The sequence below is a fragment of the Mustela nivalis genome, assembly GCF_964662115.1.
Source record: "Mustela nivalis genome assembly, chromosome: 14".
Lineage (NCBI taxonomy): Eukaryota > Metazoa > Chordata > Mammalia > Carnivora > Mustelidae > Mustela > Mustela nivalis.
In genome coordinates, this window is record NC_139033.1 from 14,163,378 (window position 1) to 14,180,276 (window position 16,899).

The 16,899-nt window shown below is 62.6% G+C and overlaps 1 protein-coding gene across 3 annotated transcripts; it reads left to right on the forward strand.

Moving 5' to 3' along the window:
- Positions 1 to 338: 338 nt before the first annotated feature.
- Positions 339 to 14,238, forward strand: RFLNA (refilin A). Of its 3 annotated transcripts, none has more exons than XM_082698597.1 (3): positions 346 to 661; positions 11,061 to 11,170; positions 12,770 to 14,238. In XM_082698597.1, exons 1-3 carry the CDS (start codon positions 455 to 457, stop codon positions 13,098 to 13,100), a joined length of 648 nt encoding a protein of 215 aa, XP_082554723.1. In that variant the 5' UTR covers positions 346 to 454; the 3' UTR covers positions 13,101 to 14,238. The 3 variants fall into 3 exon arrangements, with proteins under 3 accessions (XP_082554722.1, XP_082554723.1, XP_082554724.1); XM_082698598.1 differs by lacking the exon at positions 346 to 661 and adding an exon at positions 1,575 to 1,656; XM_082698596.1 differs by lacking the exon at positions 11,061 to 11,170 and having other exon boundaries at positions 339 to 661.
- The last annotated feature ends 2,661 nt before the right edge of the window (positions 14,239 to 16,899 follow it).

Consider the following 16,899-nt stretch of genomic DNA (forward strand, 5'->3'; position numbering starts at 1 on the left):
CGGTGCCGTCCCTGGGCGCGGCGGCGGGAGGGCGGGCGGAGGCCGGGCCGGGGCGGGTGCCCACCGCGCAGGCCGGGCGGGGTGGGCCGGGGGAGGGAAGGAGGCGGAGGAGGAGGAGGAGGAGGAGGAGGCGCCTAGAAAAGGAGGCGCGGGCCGGGAAGGTGCGGAGAGGGCCGGCGGCGGAGCGCGGAGGCGAGGCCGGGCGGGCGGGCGCGCGGCGGGGCGGGCGGGGGCGCAGGCGGCGGCGGCGCGCACGGAGCGGCCGGGCGCGGGGGAGCCGGGGGGCCGGGGCGCGGGGGTTGGTGGGGGGGGCGCCGGGCCAGACGCGCCGCCGCTCGGCTCTGCCCGCGGGTCCCGGGCGCGCAGCCCTCGGCCCGCCGCCCGGCCCGGGCCCCGGAGCGCGGTGGAGGAGCCCCCCGAGGGGCCGGGGGCCCGCGCCCCGCGCCCCCCAGACATGGTGGGCCACCTGCATCTGCAGGGCATGGAGGAGAGCCTCAAGGAGAAGAGCCGGGAGGGCTTGCTGGACAGCCCCGACTCCGGGCTGCCCCCCAGCCCCAGCCCCAGCCCGCCCTTCTACTCGCTGGCGCCCGGCATCCTCGACGCCCGCGCGGGGGGCGCCGGCGCCTCCTCGGAGCCCCCGGGACCCGGCGAGGCCAGAGCGGTAAGCGCGCGCCTTCGCGCACAACCCGGTCGAGGTCGGCGAGGGGCGACGGGCCGCTCTCACCGCTCCCCCACACGCGGAGCCTCGGAAGCCAGGACGGGGTCCCCCCACCCCGCACCCCTGGCTCCAGACCAGAAGGGGTCCCGGCGACAGCGGAGCTCCGCGGGTGGGTCGGGGACTCGGAGGTGGAGGGGGTCCGGCCTGACCCCGGACCGGGAGGCGTCTCCCGAGCCGTGGGCCTCTCTGCCGGGTGATCGTCTTGCTGTCAGCTCTGGAGGGCTGGGGGGGTGAGGGAACACGTCCAGAATCCCCAGGGAAGTAGGCTCCAGCTCGGTGGGCTTGAACCCCAGGCTACTGTGTGCTGCAGACCTTAGCCAGGTCCCTTCTGCTCCTGACCCAGGTCCCTGTTTACTGTTCCCAGTGCTGCCAGAGTGAAAGCCCCCCCCCCCTTTTTTTTTTAAACCAAACCCAGACACTAACCCTTCCTTCTCTGGTTGTTGAGGGGTGTTGACGTGGAGCTGAGGCAGGCCTGGGGGAGGCCCGAACCCCAGGGCAGGAGACTCGAGTGTTCTCTTCCCCCTGGACTTAGTGTGGGGCCTCCAGGTGGATTTGGGTAGGCACCCAGCCTGGCAGCTGAGCCAGGGTGGCCCCTGGCCCAGAGCGGGGTGCAAAGTGGGCGGGACCCAGCACCTTCGCCACTTGAGAAATGACAAGATGAAATCGGGAAGTCGCTTAGGATCCCAGTGGCATTTCTCCCATCCCTGCCTGCTCTCCGCACGCCTTACATCTTGCCTGCCAAGTGTATGTGCTGGCTCAGCTCCAGCCCGGCTCCACTTTCCTGGGGCCCCCCGTGATGCTCGCCCGGCACCTCGCAAGGCACAAAATGCCTCCCCCCGGCCCAGCTGAAACTCCTCCCGACAGCAGGAAGGAACGCTGGCCTTGCCTCAAGCCTCATGACATGAATTGCCCTTGTGCCTCCCTTGCTCCCTAGTCTGGTGAGTCCCAAACTTGACCGGGCATTGGCATCTCTCAGAGATGTCTTTGAACAATACCCAGGCCGACCTCCTGGGATCCCTGCCTGTTTCCTTGGTAGAGACCGTGCCCCGAGCGCCAGGATTTTATAAAACCTTTGCAGATGATGCTGGTGGGCAGCTCAGTTTGGGAGCTGAAATCCCAGACCGAAATCACGTGGCAAATTTGAGCGTTGGGCTGGGGGAGGGGGGGGGAGGGGGCATTGAGGACTCGCAGGGGTGACACAGGCTGTTTGCAGGAAAATCGATCCTGCGGTATGAACCTAACAGCTTTCCTGCACGAGGGGCTTGTACTCGGCTGGACTGCTTGGAGGGTGTTTGGGCTCGTGCGCACTGGGCGTTAATCTGGTGTCCAAGAGGACAGGACTTAGAAAGGGACAGGGAGCGGGCTTCCCCTTTATTTTTTTGGATGACCTAGAGTCTTCCTTAAAGAGGGTTTTCTAGAAGCTTTCTCTGGCAGCCAGGACAGCCAGGGGCAGTCATAAGGACCGTGCGCCTGGCTTCCTTGTCTTGGCTGTTCTGGTTGATTTTATTTTATTTTTCCCCTTCCTTGTTAAACTAGCTGCCAGGTATGGAACAGCGCTCTCCCTGATCTTTTAATTCGGCTTGAAGGCAAAACCTGGGGCTATTTCTGCACAGGTAGTGCCCTCAGCTTTTAGATAGCCCTTCCTCCAAGCCAGAAACTCTCCTAACCCTTTGACGAGCTACACATTGGCTTGTTTGCTTTCCACAAATAGCCCAATGAAGTAAGCAGCCTCATTACCCCATTTTCCAGAGGGCCAGACTGAGGCAGGGGTTAGCAACTTACCCAAGGTTGTTGGTAAGTTGCCTTGCTGGGATGGAACCCAGGGAATCTGGATCTGGAATCTTTTTTTTTTTTTTTTTTAAGATTTTATTTATTTATTTGACAGAGATCACAAGTAGGCAGAGGCAGGCAGAGAGAGAGAGAGAGAGGGAAGCAGACTCCCTGCCTGATGCGGGACTCGATCCCAGGACCCTGAGATCATGACCTGAGCCAAAGGCAGAGGCTTAACCCACTGAGCCACCCGGGCACCCCTGGATCTGGAATCTTTACACTTAAACCTTCTGTTACCCTACTTTTCACTCTTTAGCTTATTAACGACCTTGTGGGGCTTTCTTCTTATTTTTTTTTTTTAAGTCAAAAAACAAAATGCCTGGGAACGTATGAAGTTTTGAGATGCTGCTTTTAATAAAAAGAGAGGAAGTGGTTACCCCGGGCAACCTCTTCTCAGCCCCAAGCACCTGCCGCTGGGGCCCCGCCCCCCTAACCCACAGGGCACCCCACTGCCTGGTGAACTCCCGCTGTTTAACAACACCCTTCTCTAAACAGCACCCTTCTCGCTGCTGACTCACAGAGAACGCTTTCCAGGCGCAGACGTAGGCAGGTTCCCTGCCCATCTTGCACGGCTCTGGGGACACGGACGGAAACCCGTCCCGCATCTTGGACCCGATGGTTTCAAACGCCCAAGCAGAGAGAGGCCGGTGGCACGCGGGGCCCGGTTTCTTCTGGCGTCCCCTCGGTGCCGTGCGCCGGACCGTATGGGTCTGGGCGTGTGCCTGGTCTGCACGGGCTGTTCTGACCCCCGGTTCCCAGCGCTGCTGCCTCAGCCAGGGCCATGAGTCCCAGTCCTGAGCTGGTGTGGTCCTCCCCAGCTTGTCACTCTCTGTATGCTGGACACGAATGTCACTCATTGCATCACAGAGGTCCCGTTCCCCAGCCCATGCTGTGTGTTAGAGGCTCAGTCCCCGTCTGCACGGTGCCCCGTTGGCGCTGGGTGTCTGGCTGACTGCGAGAGGACCCCCCTCCACGCAAGCAGCAGAGGCCCCGGGGGGCCAGGCTGGGTGCACTCTCTGGAGCAAAGAGAGTCCTGTTCCCTGATTCCCGAATCGGAAGACCAGGTGGGAGCCTGTCATTCGTCCCAGCAGTGGTTACTGAGGGCCGGCTGTGCACTGTGGACTCTCAGGGCCCGGGGGCCCAGGAGCACTGGGGCGTCATGGAACTGGTGTTCTAGTGAGAGACACAGTCACCAAATTAAGTGGAACACCATACCAGGTGTCTTGATAAGCGTTCTCAAAAGACTGGCTTGGGGCACTTGGGGCGCTTATTGGTTAAGGGTCTGCCTTCAGCTCAGGTCATGGTCCTGGGGTCTTGGAATCCAGCCCCACGTCAGGCTCCCTGGTCAGCAAAGAGTCTGCTTCTCTCTCTGCACCCCCTCCACCCCAGCTTGTGTTCCCTCAATAAATAAATAAATAGATAAATAAATAAAATCTTTTAAAAAGTAATTAAAAGGCTGGGTAAGGGTAGAATGCCATAGCCAGGGCGGTCAGGAAAGTGGTGATCAACAGAAACCAAAGCAGATGGTTCCAGGGTGGAAGTGTGGTGAAAGTCCAAGAGGGTGGGAAGTGCAAAGGTCCTGAGGTGGGAGCAGGATAGGTGTGCTTGGGGAGCAAGGTGGAGGCTGGCCGAGGCCTGAGCAGGGACTTGGGGGCCAAGCTGAGGCCAGAAAGTAAAATTCCATTGGTCTTTTAAACATGTACGTGGGACTATTTTATTTTTTTCTTTCAAAGGGCATCTTGAGCCCCCACAGCCCCTCAAGCTAGAGACCTGAGTCAGGCTTGACCAAGAGAGATGCCATGAGGAATGAGGTCTGTGTGGGACCGGCCCCCTGTGGGCGCCCTGCTTCCCTGCAGGACAGAGGGACAGCTAGGGCTGCCTTGGGCCAGGAGGGCTCACCTCTCAGCTGTGCTCATTCCGCAAATGCGTGAGCCAGGCCAGGCGCGGGATGCAGAGTGAGTGAGACACACGCCATCTGTCCGAGCCATCCGCTGACTGCTGGGGCCGGGACTGCCCGCTTGTGATCGAGCGCAGCCCTGATGTGCTCCCTCTCGCCTCCTGGGCCTGCCCTGCTGAGCTGTGGGGACAGAGGGATGCTGTGGGCCGAGGGACAGGCCTGTGAGGGTGAGCGGTGTGTGCAGCAGAGACCACTAACTCCGGGCAGGTCCGGGACCTAGCCCTGCCCCGTCTTATGTCCTCAGGGAGGCCACCAACAGCATCTGGGGTCTCAGGCTGTGCTCTCTGGGTCAGCCACCGCTGGGGGGCGGGACATGTGGACAGATCTGGAGGCTGGGGCAGGGGAGGGACTCAGCTCACTGTCGTGGTGGCCGGGGGTGACTCAGGGAGACGGGGCTCTCTTGCCCTGGCCTCCATCCATAGCCAGCGGCCTGGGCTCCTTCCCGCATGGCCGCTGACAGCCGTCTGGGCTCCCGGGACTGTTTTCTTTCTCTCTCTCTCTTTTTAAAAGATTTTATTTATTTGAGAGAGAGAGAATGAGAGAGAGCAGGAGAGGGGAGAAGGTCAGAGGGAGAAGCAGACTCCCCATGGAGCTGGGAGCCCGATGTGGGACTAGAACCTGGGACTCTGGCATCTTGATCTGAGCCAAAGACAGTCACTGAACCAACTGGGCCCCCCAGGTGCCCCTCGGGACTGTTTCTTTGTTGAATAGAGCGGCACACGGGAGAATTTCCCTAAGGATGAGGTGCTGCTTCCCTGGACCCGGATTCTAGGAGGAGCGTGTGGCAGGCGTGGGGGGACCCCGTAGAGGGAGCGAGAGCTCTGTGCGCCATCCTGGGGAATGCCCCGGGGCTGCCCAGCCCTTTGAGAATACCCATGGTCACGGCCACCTCCTGGGCGCTGGGCCGTCCCCGCTCCCCCTCCCCACCAGAAGTCCTGGATTTTCTCAGTTCGGCTTCTGGACTGTGAGGGTGACACCAAGGGTCCCAGAGGGAGGTGGGATTTCGGGACTTAGAGCCCGGAGCTGGGAAGGAAGGACAGACAGTTGGACAGAGGAATGAATGCATGCACAGGTGGACAGATGGGTAGATGGACGGATGGATACTTATGAGTGGACAAATGGATGGCTGGACGGATGGACAGGTGGATGGATGAACGGACAGACGGACTAAGGTGACAGCGGTCAGCCCCCATGGCCCCCTGACAGGCTTGTAGGTGTGTCCCTGACTAGTAGAGGTGTGTAAGCAAGCTCAGGGGGCAGAGAGCCAGGTGTGGCAGGCCAAGGGGGGCGGAGCCCGTTTGCAGGAAGGGGGGAAGGAGCCAGAGGCACCGGCGCCTCCATTCAGCCTTTGTCTGCTTAATCCTGGATGAGTCGGCCTCCAGCAAAGCCCCACAAGTCGTGGTGGTGGGCTCACCTGTCTGAGAACTCTAGCTGTGGCTTTCGCACAGAAAGGGAACAAACTGGCCGGCCGCCGGCCTCCTTCCAGGGGCTCTGGGGAGGAGGGAGTGAGCAGGAGCCACCTTCCTGGGAAGACTGGCCTTCAGGGGCCGGCACAACCTCGCAGGTGCCCGCCCGAGCTCGCAGGGGCTGTGCAGCCAAGTCACCAACAGGGGGGCTTAGAGTGATACACATTCCTTCTCTCAGTTCTGGAGCCAAGAGTCTGAAATCAAGGCGTCAGCTGGGCCACGCTCCCTCCAAAGGCTCTGGGGGGGGCGGGGAGTGGGAGTCCGTCCTGTGTGTCCGCTCCAGCTTCTGGTGGTGGCTCGCAGTCCTTGTCCCGTCTCTGCCCCGTCCTTGTGTGGCCGGCCTCCCTGCGTGTGTCCCACAGGGGCACCAGTCCTCGGATTCGGGGACTTAGGGCCCAGCCTTATCCAGTAGGACCTCATATTTGCAGAGACCTTATTTCCAAATAGGTCACATCCTTTGTGGTGGTCACAGGCCAGTCTGCCACCCGCTGTCCCGCTGGCTTGGGTCCGTCTGGCCGCCTGTCACAGGGAGCAGCCGGTCTTCGAGCCCTGCCTGCAAGCCGATGTTGGTGTTTGCTTAGTTCTCCTGTTCTGAGGGTCAGACCTCAGGCCTGTGGTGTGTGTGCTGGGCCCCGGATGGTTTATGGCTTTCCAGGGGGTGAGCTGCTCCATGCACGGTCTCCGGGGCTCCCCCAGCCAGGCCCGTACAGCCCCACAGAGGTGCCGTGTTGGGGGAGGGCAGTGAGCCTAAGGAACCCCCTCCCCACCACGCTAGGATTTGTTGCATGGCGCCAGGCCCTAAAGAAGAGTGGGAACTCTTGAATGTGTCCTCCTTGGGTCACTTTCCTCATGGGTGAAAGTCACGGTCAACAGATCCCAAATGCCCAGCGGAGATAATCCAATATAATTCGGAGAGCGGGAAAAGCCATCGCCGGCTGCCTGAGGTCAGTGACCTGGAGAGAGGGTCGTTCTAGCCATTGCAGTGGTCCCACATGGCCTTGGTGAGGACCCCCTCCGCCGTGTCAGTGGAGGGGGCAGGGGGTCCCCAGCGGCCTGGCTCTCCCCAGGAGCAGCAGGGAGCTCTGGACCCTGCTCCTGTCACACCCCCTCCGTGGAGGGAGCTCCCCGATGGAAAGGAATGCTCACGGCCACCATGCATCCCCCCGGGTTGGGCACAGACACGGCTGGGCTGTCCCTCGGCCACCATGCGTCCCCCCGGGTTGGGCACAGACACGGCTGGGCTGTCCCTCGGCCACCATGCGTCCCCCCGGGTTGGGCACAGACACGGCTGGGCTGTCCCTCGGCGTCCCTGGGAGCCAGGGCGGGACCCATGGCGGGCTGGGCTGTCACCGCACGGCACGGAGCTCTCACCACGGAGCCCTTATCTTCCTTGGCCGTCCTGTGGGCCGTGCCAGTCTGGCCGCTGGGAGTGGGGGGCTCCAAAACCCCCCTGTGTTTGTAGGCCCCGGGGTAGGCCTCAAACGGCACGGCCTTATTTTGCAGGTCACTCGAGCGGCTCCTGGTGGGTTCTCTTTAGGACGGAACCAGAATCTGGGCCTGGGGGGCGGCGGGGGTGATATCTGGGGGTTGGGTGAGGCCGGCGGGCTGTCTGGGGACACTGTCTGCCCCAGGGGGACCCTGGGCTGACGGAGCAGGTACAGCGGCAGGGGGCCCCCTGGACGTGCGAGCCCCCGCCCCGCCGGGCCGGCCCCCTGCCTGGTGACTCCCATGAGAATGTGACCCGGTCTTGGAGGAGTGTCTGTTCCAGGGCGGCTGTAAAGTCCTTCCAGGGCCAGTGGTGTGCTTTCTTGGCCGTGAGAGGCACGTCCCTGGCCCACTCTCCAGGCTGGCTGCGTTCCGTGGGGCTGGCACTGCCATTTTGATGTTAAAATAACCCCGGAACCGTCCAGAAAGACTCCGCTCTGAGCTTCCGGACGGGCCAGTGGCTGCCAGGGGGAGGCCGAGTGCCGCGCGGCCACCGCCGCCTTCCCCGGCGCCTGTCCCCGGAGCCCCGCACGGCTGTCCTGGGCCCTTGGCGGTGACTTCCGGAGCTGTCTCGCCACCCTGGCCCGCTGGATGCCAGCCTGCGTCTGGGTTTTCACTGGCTTCTCCTATCTCTTGCACAGCCCTTCCAGTTTGGGTAGATTTTAGATGTTTTTCCACAGGGGCCCTTTGGAAAACGGTGCCCAGAGCTCGGGCTTCCCAGCCCAGCCTGTGAAGTGAGTCTTGTCTCCTTTCCTGGAAGCTGGTCAGGGAGCGAGATCCGGCCGGAATCGGGCTGCTCCCACGGGGCACACGGGGAGGCACCAGAAGGTCTGGAGTCTCTTTATCCTGGGCCGGCCCCAGGGGGATGGCGCTGCTCATCTCGGCCACAGCACGGAAACCTCTGCCCCCTCAAAGCTGTTCTCCCTGTTCCCCAGCTTGGGCGTTACTTTTCGGGAGCGGTGGGGAGAGCACATTCGTGTGATGAAAACCAGCGTCCTCCTCCTCCAAGCCTCGTATCCTTTCTCCCTGGGGCCCTTGGCTCTTGTTCTGGGGACCCCGTGGTCCGCTGGGGAGGGGCTGCGGCCGATCCTGTCCACAGGCTGACCCCAGGCAGCCTGGGGCCGGGCGTCTCTGCACCTGAGACCTCTCGTCGCTCAACAGCGCAGGCGCCGTGAGGTGCCCAGGCCTGGGAGACGCAGCCCATCGGGTCTTGAACCTTAGGGAGCTCCTGGTCAGGGGGTGACAGGCACACAAAGGGGTCCCAACACCGGACCAGGTGAGAAGGAACCAGAAGGACATTCCTGGTGCAGGAAGCAGCATGAGCCGGGGCACCGGGGCAATGCAGTGTGGCCGACGGGGTGAGGGAGGCGCGGACAGAGGCCAGTCCCACGTGTGCAAGAGGCCGTTGAGAAGTGCGAGTGGGGGCAGGGACTCTGGAGCCAGACCCCAGGGTTCGAATCCTAGTTCTGCCTCTTCCTAGCTGTGTGACCTCAAGCAAACTACTTGGTCGTTCTGGGCCTCTTTGTCAGCATCTATAAAATGGGCGTGCGGATAGCAGCTCTCGTCTGGTTGAATAAGTGAATGCATGGACCGTGCCCAGGGCAGTGCCTGGTGCCGTTAGGGCTCCAAAAGCATGGGCTGCTGGGATGTGTCCTCCTCCCGGTGAGGACCAGGAGGACCGGGGTGGGGAGGGAACAGGTAGAGGACATCTCCAGTCGATGAAGAGGCAGGTCTGGGTCTGAACGTATGATTCCTAATCTTGTCCAATCTGGGGGGCGGGGGGCTGCCTACAGGCTGAGCCCGTGACGTGCAGCAGGGGCGGAATCTGCCATTTTTGTTTAGTGGGAATCAGGTCACACTGCAATCGTCCCACGGACCTAGTGGCTTCCGGCCGAGGCAGGGCAGCAGCGACCCTAGAGCGTGGGGGTTGCAGGCGAGGTGTGGAAAACTTCCCCTAGGTGGAAAGATGTATGAGCGTGATTTACAGGGGACCCCAGACTCCAGGGACAGGACGGTGTTGAAGGAGAAAGCATGGGTCCGTTCCAAAGACGAAGGGTGTTAAGAGTGCAGGTGGCCCGGGGACACCGCAGGACCCGCGGAGTGGGCACAACTGGGCGGCCTCTGGGGAGTTTGGCTCCGTCTATCTCTCACCTGGTAGGTTCCAGCAGGTGGAGCAGCCGGGGCAGGGCTGGGGGCCAGGGTGCTGTCTGGGGCTGAGGGGACCCGCTCAGGGGGGCCTGATCGGGTGGGTCTCCAGGACATGTGACCTGTGACCTGTGAGGCCCGAATTCAGACCACTTCACCCTTCGGATCGCATCTCAAGGGCCACTTCCACAGGGAAGCCCTCCTGGATTTCCCGATGGCTGACCCTCCCCCACACCCCACCCCTCCCAGCCCAGTGATCCCAGCCCCCACCACAGCTGGAATGCTAGTCCTCCTGATGAGTGGAGTGGAGTGGAGGACTCAGGCAGCAAGCCCCAGGGAGCGAGGAGACCATCTTCTCTCTTCCCCGGGACGACCACAGTAGAGCTCCCAGGAGCTCAGCACCCGAACTGAAGGAAAGACCCGGAGCGCACCGAGCGCTCGCCGTGGGCACGCGGAGTTAGAGCAGAGACCGGCTGGCGATCCCCGCATGGGACCCCCCTGCTGTGCCGGCACGGGCTAGCTACGCCAGGTGACGCTGTCACAGACATCCCCAGCGGGCAGTGGGGTTGTACCGGAAGCAGAGGTTTCCTGCATCTGGCTCTCCTCACTCCGTGTTCGTCACGGGTTGACCGTGACGTTGAGACGGGGGCCGTCGGCCTTCCAGGAGAACTGAGGGTCCCTCAGGCTGGCGAGGAGGCCGCCGTGTTGAATGCCACCCCAGAAGGAACGGTTAGCGATCGGGGACTTCACCCTGGGCCCAGAGGTGGCCCGTGTCACAGGTGCCGCCACGTGCCCCTCCCCCATGCTGCTCCCCCGTGGGACTGCTGGGAAGTGTGGCTCCCCCCACACGAGTGGAAAGCAGAGAGCAGGCGCTCGCGGCTGGTGGGCTGGTGGTAGTAACGGGCCACACTTGCTACAATGGAGGTAAAACAGTGGGCAGGACTGGGGGCCGGTCTCGGAGGGAGCGGCCTCCGGTCCTCTCCCCGGGGCAGATGCCCCCCCTTCCTGAGGACGATCATACTGCTGTGTCCCTCCTCCCGATGGATGGGGCGCAGACCCAGGTGGGGGGGGTCTGTCCACCCTCAGCCTTGGGCAGCACCAGGCAAGGTCAGGAGCAAAGATGACGCGGTTGCAGCCGCTAGCATGGGGGCAGCTTGGGGGGGCCTCCCCGAGCTCTGAGCCTGGCCCCCGGGGCGTGCTGTGGGCCTGGGGTTGCAGGAAGAGGTCGGTGCCACAGCCCCACATGGAGGTGTCTGGGAACTAGGGGGCCCTGGTGGTGGGGGGCGCTCGAGGGCCCAGGCGGCTGTGCCGAGGTGGTCTTCTTGAGGGACCCCACAGAGCAGGCTTCCAGACCAAGCCCAGGCTCGGAGGATGTGGGGAGGCCCTCGTGGGACCCATGGGGAGCTGGGGCCACGGGGCCGGAGGGCTTGTAACCCCGTGTCCGTGGCTCTCCCGACAGCCCCCTGCCCTCCCCCTGAATCCCCCAGCGCTTGAGATGAGGCCCCGGATGCTGCCTGTGTTCTTTGGGGAGGGCATCGAGGTGCACCCGGAGTCCACGCACGAGATCCGGTGAGTGAGTGGGGCTGCTGGCCGGGGCGGGGGTGCGCCCGGCGCTGGTCCTGAACCCCCGCAGGGAAGTGTGGTCAGGCTCTGGGCCCAGCAGGCTCCCCGCTCCTGCCCCGGGGAACGCCTCTGGTTGCTGCTCCCTGAGGAGGCAAGAGCGTATCCTGGCCAGCGATGAACGGACTGTACGAGATGCCGACCCGAGGGGACCCTCTCTGTCTCCCTCCCGTGCTCCGCGTCTGCACCGGACCATTTCCCCACTGCCCTGCTCCCTGCATCCAGTCGATCTTATTTTAACCGGACCTCCAGAAAGTTTGCGCGATGACCGGCACTCACTCACGCAGCTCGTGGAGCCCCCTCCCTCCTCCCCGCCCTCCTCCGGTCCGCGACCCAACCCCACACATGCCACCGGGGGCCCCTTTTCTGCTCAGGGCTTGCTGGGTGTCACGTGAACACAGACGTGCTCTGTGCTCCTGGGACTGTCCTGGCTCATGTACCTGCTGAGGCGTCCTTGACCTCTCATGTATCAGGGGCCCTCCCGGGTGTGGGACATCTTAGGTGCCTCTGAACTTCTGGGCTAAGGTGACCCCACCAGGAGATGTCCTGCATTGGGTTGCCCTCCTGGGAGGGCTTCTGGGGGTCAGGATTCCAGAAGGTGGAGTCCAGGGGCCACAGCACCCTTGGGAAGGATCTGTCCACGACAACCCTGGTCAGCCAGGGAGACCCACACCTGCTGCTTCAGCTCTGGACGTGGTCCCAGGAGATGGCTCGGCTGTGCAATTCGCTCTTCCCAAAGAGCCCCCGTTATTTAAATGTGGGCTGAGCTGACCAGCCGGCCCCACGCAGTGCACGAGAGCTGACTCTCGGGCCCTCTGATTCCCTTCCTAAATGGACTGTCTGTGGGGCTGTGATGGCGAGATGGGTACACCCCCCACCCACCCCGGCCAAGCCTTTGCTTACACTTTGCTTTTCTGAGGTCTGGAAGCAGAGCAGCGGGGCACTGAGCTACTTTTGGGGAAACTTCTTTTGATACAATTTCAGACTTACAGGAAAGTGTCAGGGAGAGCTCAAGGAAGCCCTGCGTACCCATTACACAGATTCACTGGTTCATTACCTTTTGTCCCGTCTGCTTGAACATCGGCAGGCTCTCTCCTGTGCAGATGAATCTTTTTTTCTGAACCACTGGAGAGAGGCAAGTGGTGGTATCCTGACGTTTAACCCGTAGTACTCTGGCGCCCTTCCCGAGAGCAGGGACACTCTCTCACGCAGTGACCCCACTGCCCCATCCCCACGGCCCAGATTTCGTCCGCTGTCCCCACATGGCCTTTCACGGCGGATTTTCAGCCCAACTCGGGATCCACCCTGAGTCACGGGTCACACTGAGAACCACTGCTTTCCTGCCCTGCAAGCGGGCACACTCCCACTGCCCTTTGACCCTGACCTTGACCCAAGGCTCTTCCTTGGGGAAGAGCCCGGGCCGCCCTGTTCAGAGGTGCCCTCCCCACGTTCATGGACTCCCGCCCCCCCAAGACGGCACGGTGAGCAGCGGGCGTCCCCCCTGCCCCGTCCTGGGCTCACCCTGCCCCCCATTTCCACCCTCCACAGCTGCAACTCGGAGGTCAAGTACGCCTCGGAGAAGCACTTCCGGGACAATGTCTTCTACGCGCCGGTGCCCACGGTCACGGCCTACAGCGAGACGATCGTGGCGGCGCCCAACTGCACGTGGCGCAGCTACCGCAGCCAGCTGACCCTGGAGCCGCGGCCCCGCGCCCTGCGCTTCCGCAGCACCACCATCATCTTCCCCAAGCACGCCAGGAGCACTTTCCGGACCACCCTGCACTGCAGCCTGGGCCGGCCCAGCCGCTGGTTCACGGCCAGCGTGCAGCTCCAGCTGTGCGAGCACCCCCGGCTCCTGGGGCCCGCGGCGGCGCTCTGACGGGGCGAGCCCGCCCCCCCCCACCACCAGCGACCTTGGGGGGTTACCCAAGGATGAACTCCACGGCTCAGCCTGGAGCCGGGGTGCGAGGGAGCTGGGGGAGGCCCGTTCCAGCGCCGTGGACTCCATTAACACGTCTCTTTTATTAGCACGTAAACAGGGGAGGCCGCGCAGGCATGGCCCCCTTGAAGACACAGTGGGGGGTGCCCCCCCCAGGGGCCCGGCTGGAGAGAGGAAGGTGGGCGTTGGTGGTGCGGCCTTGGCACCCAGAACAGCGTTGGCCGGTAGGGCCACTGCGGCTCCTTGATACTGGCCACCTGGTCTGTCCGGGGCTGGCGGCCTGACTCTCGGGCCATGTGCGCGGGAAGAGGGGTGCCATCCAGACTCCCACGCTCCTGGGAAGAAATGTCTCCCAAGTGGGCCCTTTACCTGAGCGCTGCGAGGCTAGAGGCCCAGACCGAGCGACCTCTGGTGGCTGTTGAGCCGGGAGGTGAGGCAGAGGCTGTGGAAGCCGCGGCTCCTGCTGGTCAAGGCCTTGCCAGAGCGGCTCCCGGGTACTATGGCTTCAGGGACGAAGGTTTGGGGCGCAGCCCGCCTAAACAGAGGCCTTTGAGCTCTGTAGCCGGAGCCTCCCCGCCAGGGCAACCCCAGCAGGAGCAGGACTCTCGGCCTGGAGCCTTCCTGCCGGGTGCCAAGGGAGGCCATCGAAGCTCTCCGAACGTCTGCCATCCCCTGAGTGGGGGTCCAGGCTCAGCCGTCGGCTTAAAGAGATCCCATGGGGGTTTCTGCCCGCGCTGATACCATGCAGGCCGCAGGGGGGACGCCAGGACGCACCCGGGGCTGGGGGCCACGGTCTGGTGCCCCCAGTGTGGTCTGGATGGACCTGGTGGGTAGGGGGCTGTCCCGCCACTCTCTTGGTCACCCCTCCCGTGATGGGGGTGGGGCAGAAGGGCTCCCTGGGTCTGGAGCCCCACATTGGGTGGGAGAAGCAAGTCTGAGCTCACATCCAAGAGAGGCCAAGTGCTCGATGTATTTTTATGTATCTACCCAGACGGAGCGTGCTCGCGCCACAGTCTGATTAACAAAGAAATAACTTAAGAACTTGACCAATTATCCTAATAAAATGTGCAAACCCAAAGAGGCTCCCTCGTCTGTCTCTGAGCTCTCAGATCCCATGGGGTGGGGGCCCGTTTTCCTAGGCCCCTGTACTCTGTGGCCACCCCCTTACCTTCCCTCCCAGGCTTAGCTTCGGGGAACACTGCCTCCTCTCAGCCTCTCCTCTGCTCACAGGGAACAGGGAGGCGCTCAGAGAGCTCAGAAACCTGTACCCCGCGCCCTCAACTTCCGTGGGCACGGCTTCACCCAAGAGCTGCTCAATAAATGCTGAGACCCAGGCCCCACTGTGGGACTTGGGTCCAAGGATGGTTCTGAGGGGTCCTGGGAATCTGCCTTTTTTTTAAATTTGTTTTTTCTTTTGGTGTCTGACATCTCAGCCCCGTCCCCTGGTAGCCCCCCAACCCCCTCCCCGGAGAAGGGCCCCAGCTCCCTCAGCTAGGGTTGTCCCAGCCCATGTTACAACGTGTCTCTCTCCATCCTGTCCATGGCTTTGGAGGGACCCCTGAGGCCCCAGGTAGCAAGTGCTATTAGGGAGACACTCGGCCGCCGTGGGACACTGTCTTCTAGGAATTGCAAAGTGAGACCGGAATTTGCCCCCTAGGCCTCTGGAGTTGGGGGGCTGAGCAAGTGGGGTGCGTTTGGACATAGAGGGTTTGTGGGGGACTGATCCCTCCTTCGAGGGGGTGGTTCACAAAAGTGTACTAGGCGGGGTCATCTGTGGCCTCCTGATGCTGGGCCCCGAGCCTGCTGGTGTGTAAGACAACAGCAATGGTAAAGCTGTATGAGCTGACTCACGCAGCGCCCCCAGTATGCCCCCGGTGCTCGATGAAGCCCCCCCGTGTGGTTTCACTCCATTCACCTGATGAGACAGGCACTCCTGTATCTCCATTTTATAGAGGAGCAAGGCACAGAGAGGTTAAGTAACTTGCCCAAGGTCACACAGCGAAAGGGAGGCAGGGCCAGGATCTTACCCACTTGGCTACATGTCTTTAAAGGAGAATGCTCTCTAGCCAAGGGGTAGAGGAGTGAAAGGGGCCCGGGGGTGAAAACCAAGAGGGTCAAGGACAGGCTTCTGTCACTGTGAGGAAGACTCCTGGGGCCTCTGCGGGTTGTGTGGACAAGCCTTAGGGACCTGACAACTCAGGCCATTTAGAGATGGGATTCTGTGCAGACACGCGTGCTGGGGATTACATCTTTCGTACATAATCAATCCAGCTGCACAAGCTCCATTTCAACCACGACCTTGATCTCCTACGACTTGGAGGAAGAATGGGCTGGGCTTCTGGACCTGTGCACTTAGGGTGCCGATGAATCCGGCGTCCTTGGAGGTGCCCCTGGGGTCGCCCAAGAAGGAACTTCCGAGAGCCTCCAGCTGCGGCTTCCCGGCCCCTGCCTGGGCCCCCCTAGCACGAGTCCTTGCCCTCGGGGGACTGAGACCATGCCTCTCCCTTCTCTTTCCGGGCATCACCTCCGTCCGGGCTCTTCTGGACGGCTCCGGAGAGCACAGCAAGTTTGAGTCCCCGACTGCGCCCTGTCTCCAGGGGGCTCCGTGAGGCCCCGCCTGGGAGAGCGAGGGCGGCTGCCCGGAAGGCCCCCAAGTGCACCCTGGTTTTCCTGGGAACCAGAAGACCTGGAGGCCAGGCAGAAGAGATGCCAGTTTCATCTAGATTCTTGGGATTTTCACCCCAAGATGGAGAGACCGGAGCGCAGCTGCCAAGGCCCTTCTACCTCACCCTGGCCTCTAGGTACCCAGGATGCAGCCGCACTAGGAAGCCCCCAAAGGGGCAGGTGTCCAGGCCCAGTCTCTAAGCATCTGCCAGATGGGCACACGCTTTTGTGTCCCAGGCTACAGCTGAGCCCGACCGGGAGCCGTCCTGGGGGCAGGGCTGCCCCCACCCCGGGCAGAAACACTTCACGCAGCCCCAAACCCCCCTGCTGACCCCCTGCTGTGGTCACTCCTGCTGTCTCCAGGTTCACAGCCTCGAATCAAAGTCAGCACCCCACCCCCACCAGCCCACCCAACTCCAGCCAGGTGTCCCCGTCCTCTGCACTCCACGCCGTCCCATCCTCGGCTCCCCAGCGTAGGAGGGATGAGAGCAGCCAGCAAGGGCTCGGAGCACTTGCTCCATCTTCGGGAAGCCTGGTCCGTGCATCCTCACGGGGACTCCGGGCGGCTGCTGGGGAGAAAGGCTGATGAGGAAGCAGGACCCGGCCGCTGGTCTGTCCCACGGCCGCCGGACCCCCGGGCTCCCTGGAGGACCCACCCGCGTGATGGGCTTCCTTCGCCTTCTCAAGGACAGGATGGCCAGGAAGCCCTCCCCGCACCGGTCTCAGTGGCTTCTCTCTCTATATCCGTCTAACACGCTTGCAAACTAACATTGCCCAATGTCAGAAAACCAGCAAATTACCTTGTTGGGCTCATTCCTTCTCAGAGAACGCTGGGTCCCCACACTGACTTACATGCGGCCACCCTGGCCTCCCAAACGTCCCCGGCTGGGTCTCCCCTCCCATACAGGCTCCCTCCATGCAGCCCATCCTCCCCTCGCCCCCCCAAGAGCTACCACCTCCAGGAAGCCACTCTGACTGCTCCAGTCCAGTTATCACAGGGTCTGCGTCCCCCAGCCCCAGGAAGGCTTGTCCTGAGCCAAGCCCGGTGCCTTGGGGAGAAGTCTGTCCCTGCCCT

What these genes read in the sequence shown, in the direction of transcription:
- RFLNA (XM_082698596.1), top strand. Translation starts at nt 455, where the DNA reads ATGGTGGGCCACCTGCATCTGCAGGGCATGGAGGAGAGCCTCAAGGAG. An exon ending in GACCCGGCGAGGCCAGAGCG is followed by an intron (nt 662 to 12,769) that starts GTAAGCGCGCGC and finishes CACCCTCCACAG; the next exon opens with CTGCAACTCGGAGGTCAAGT.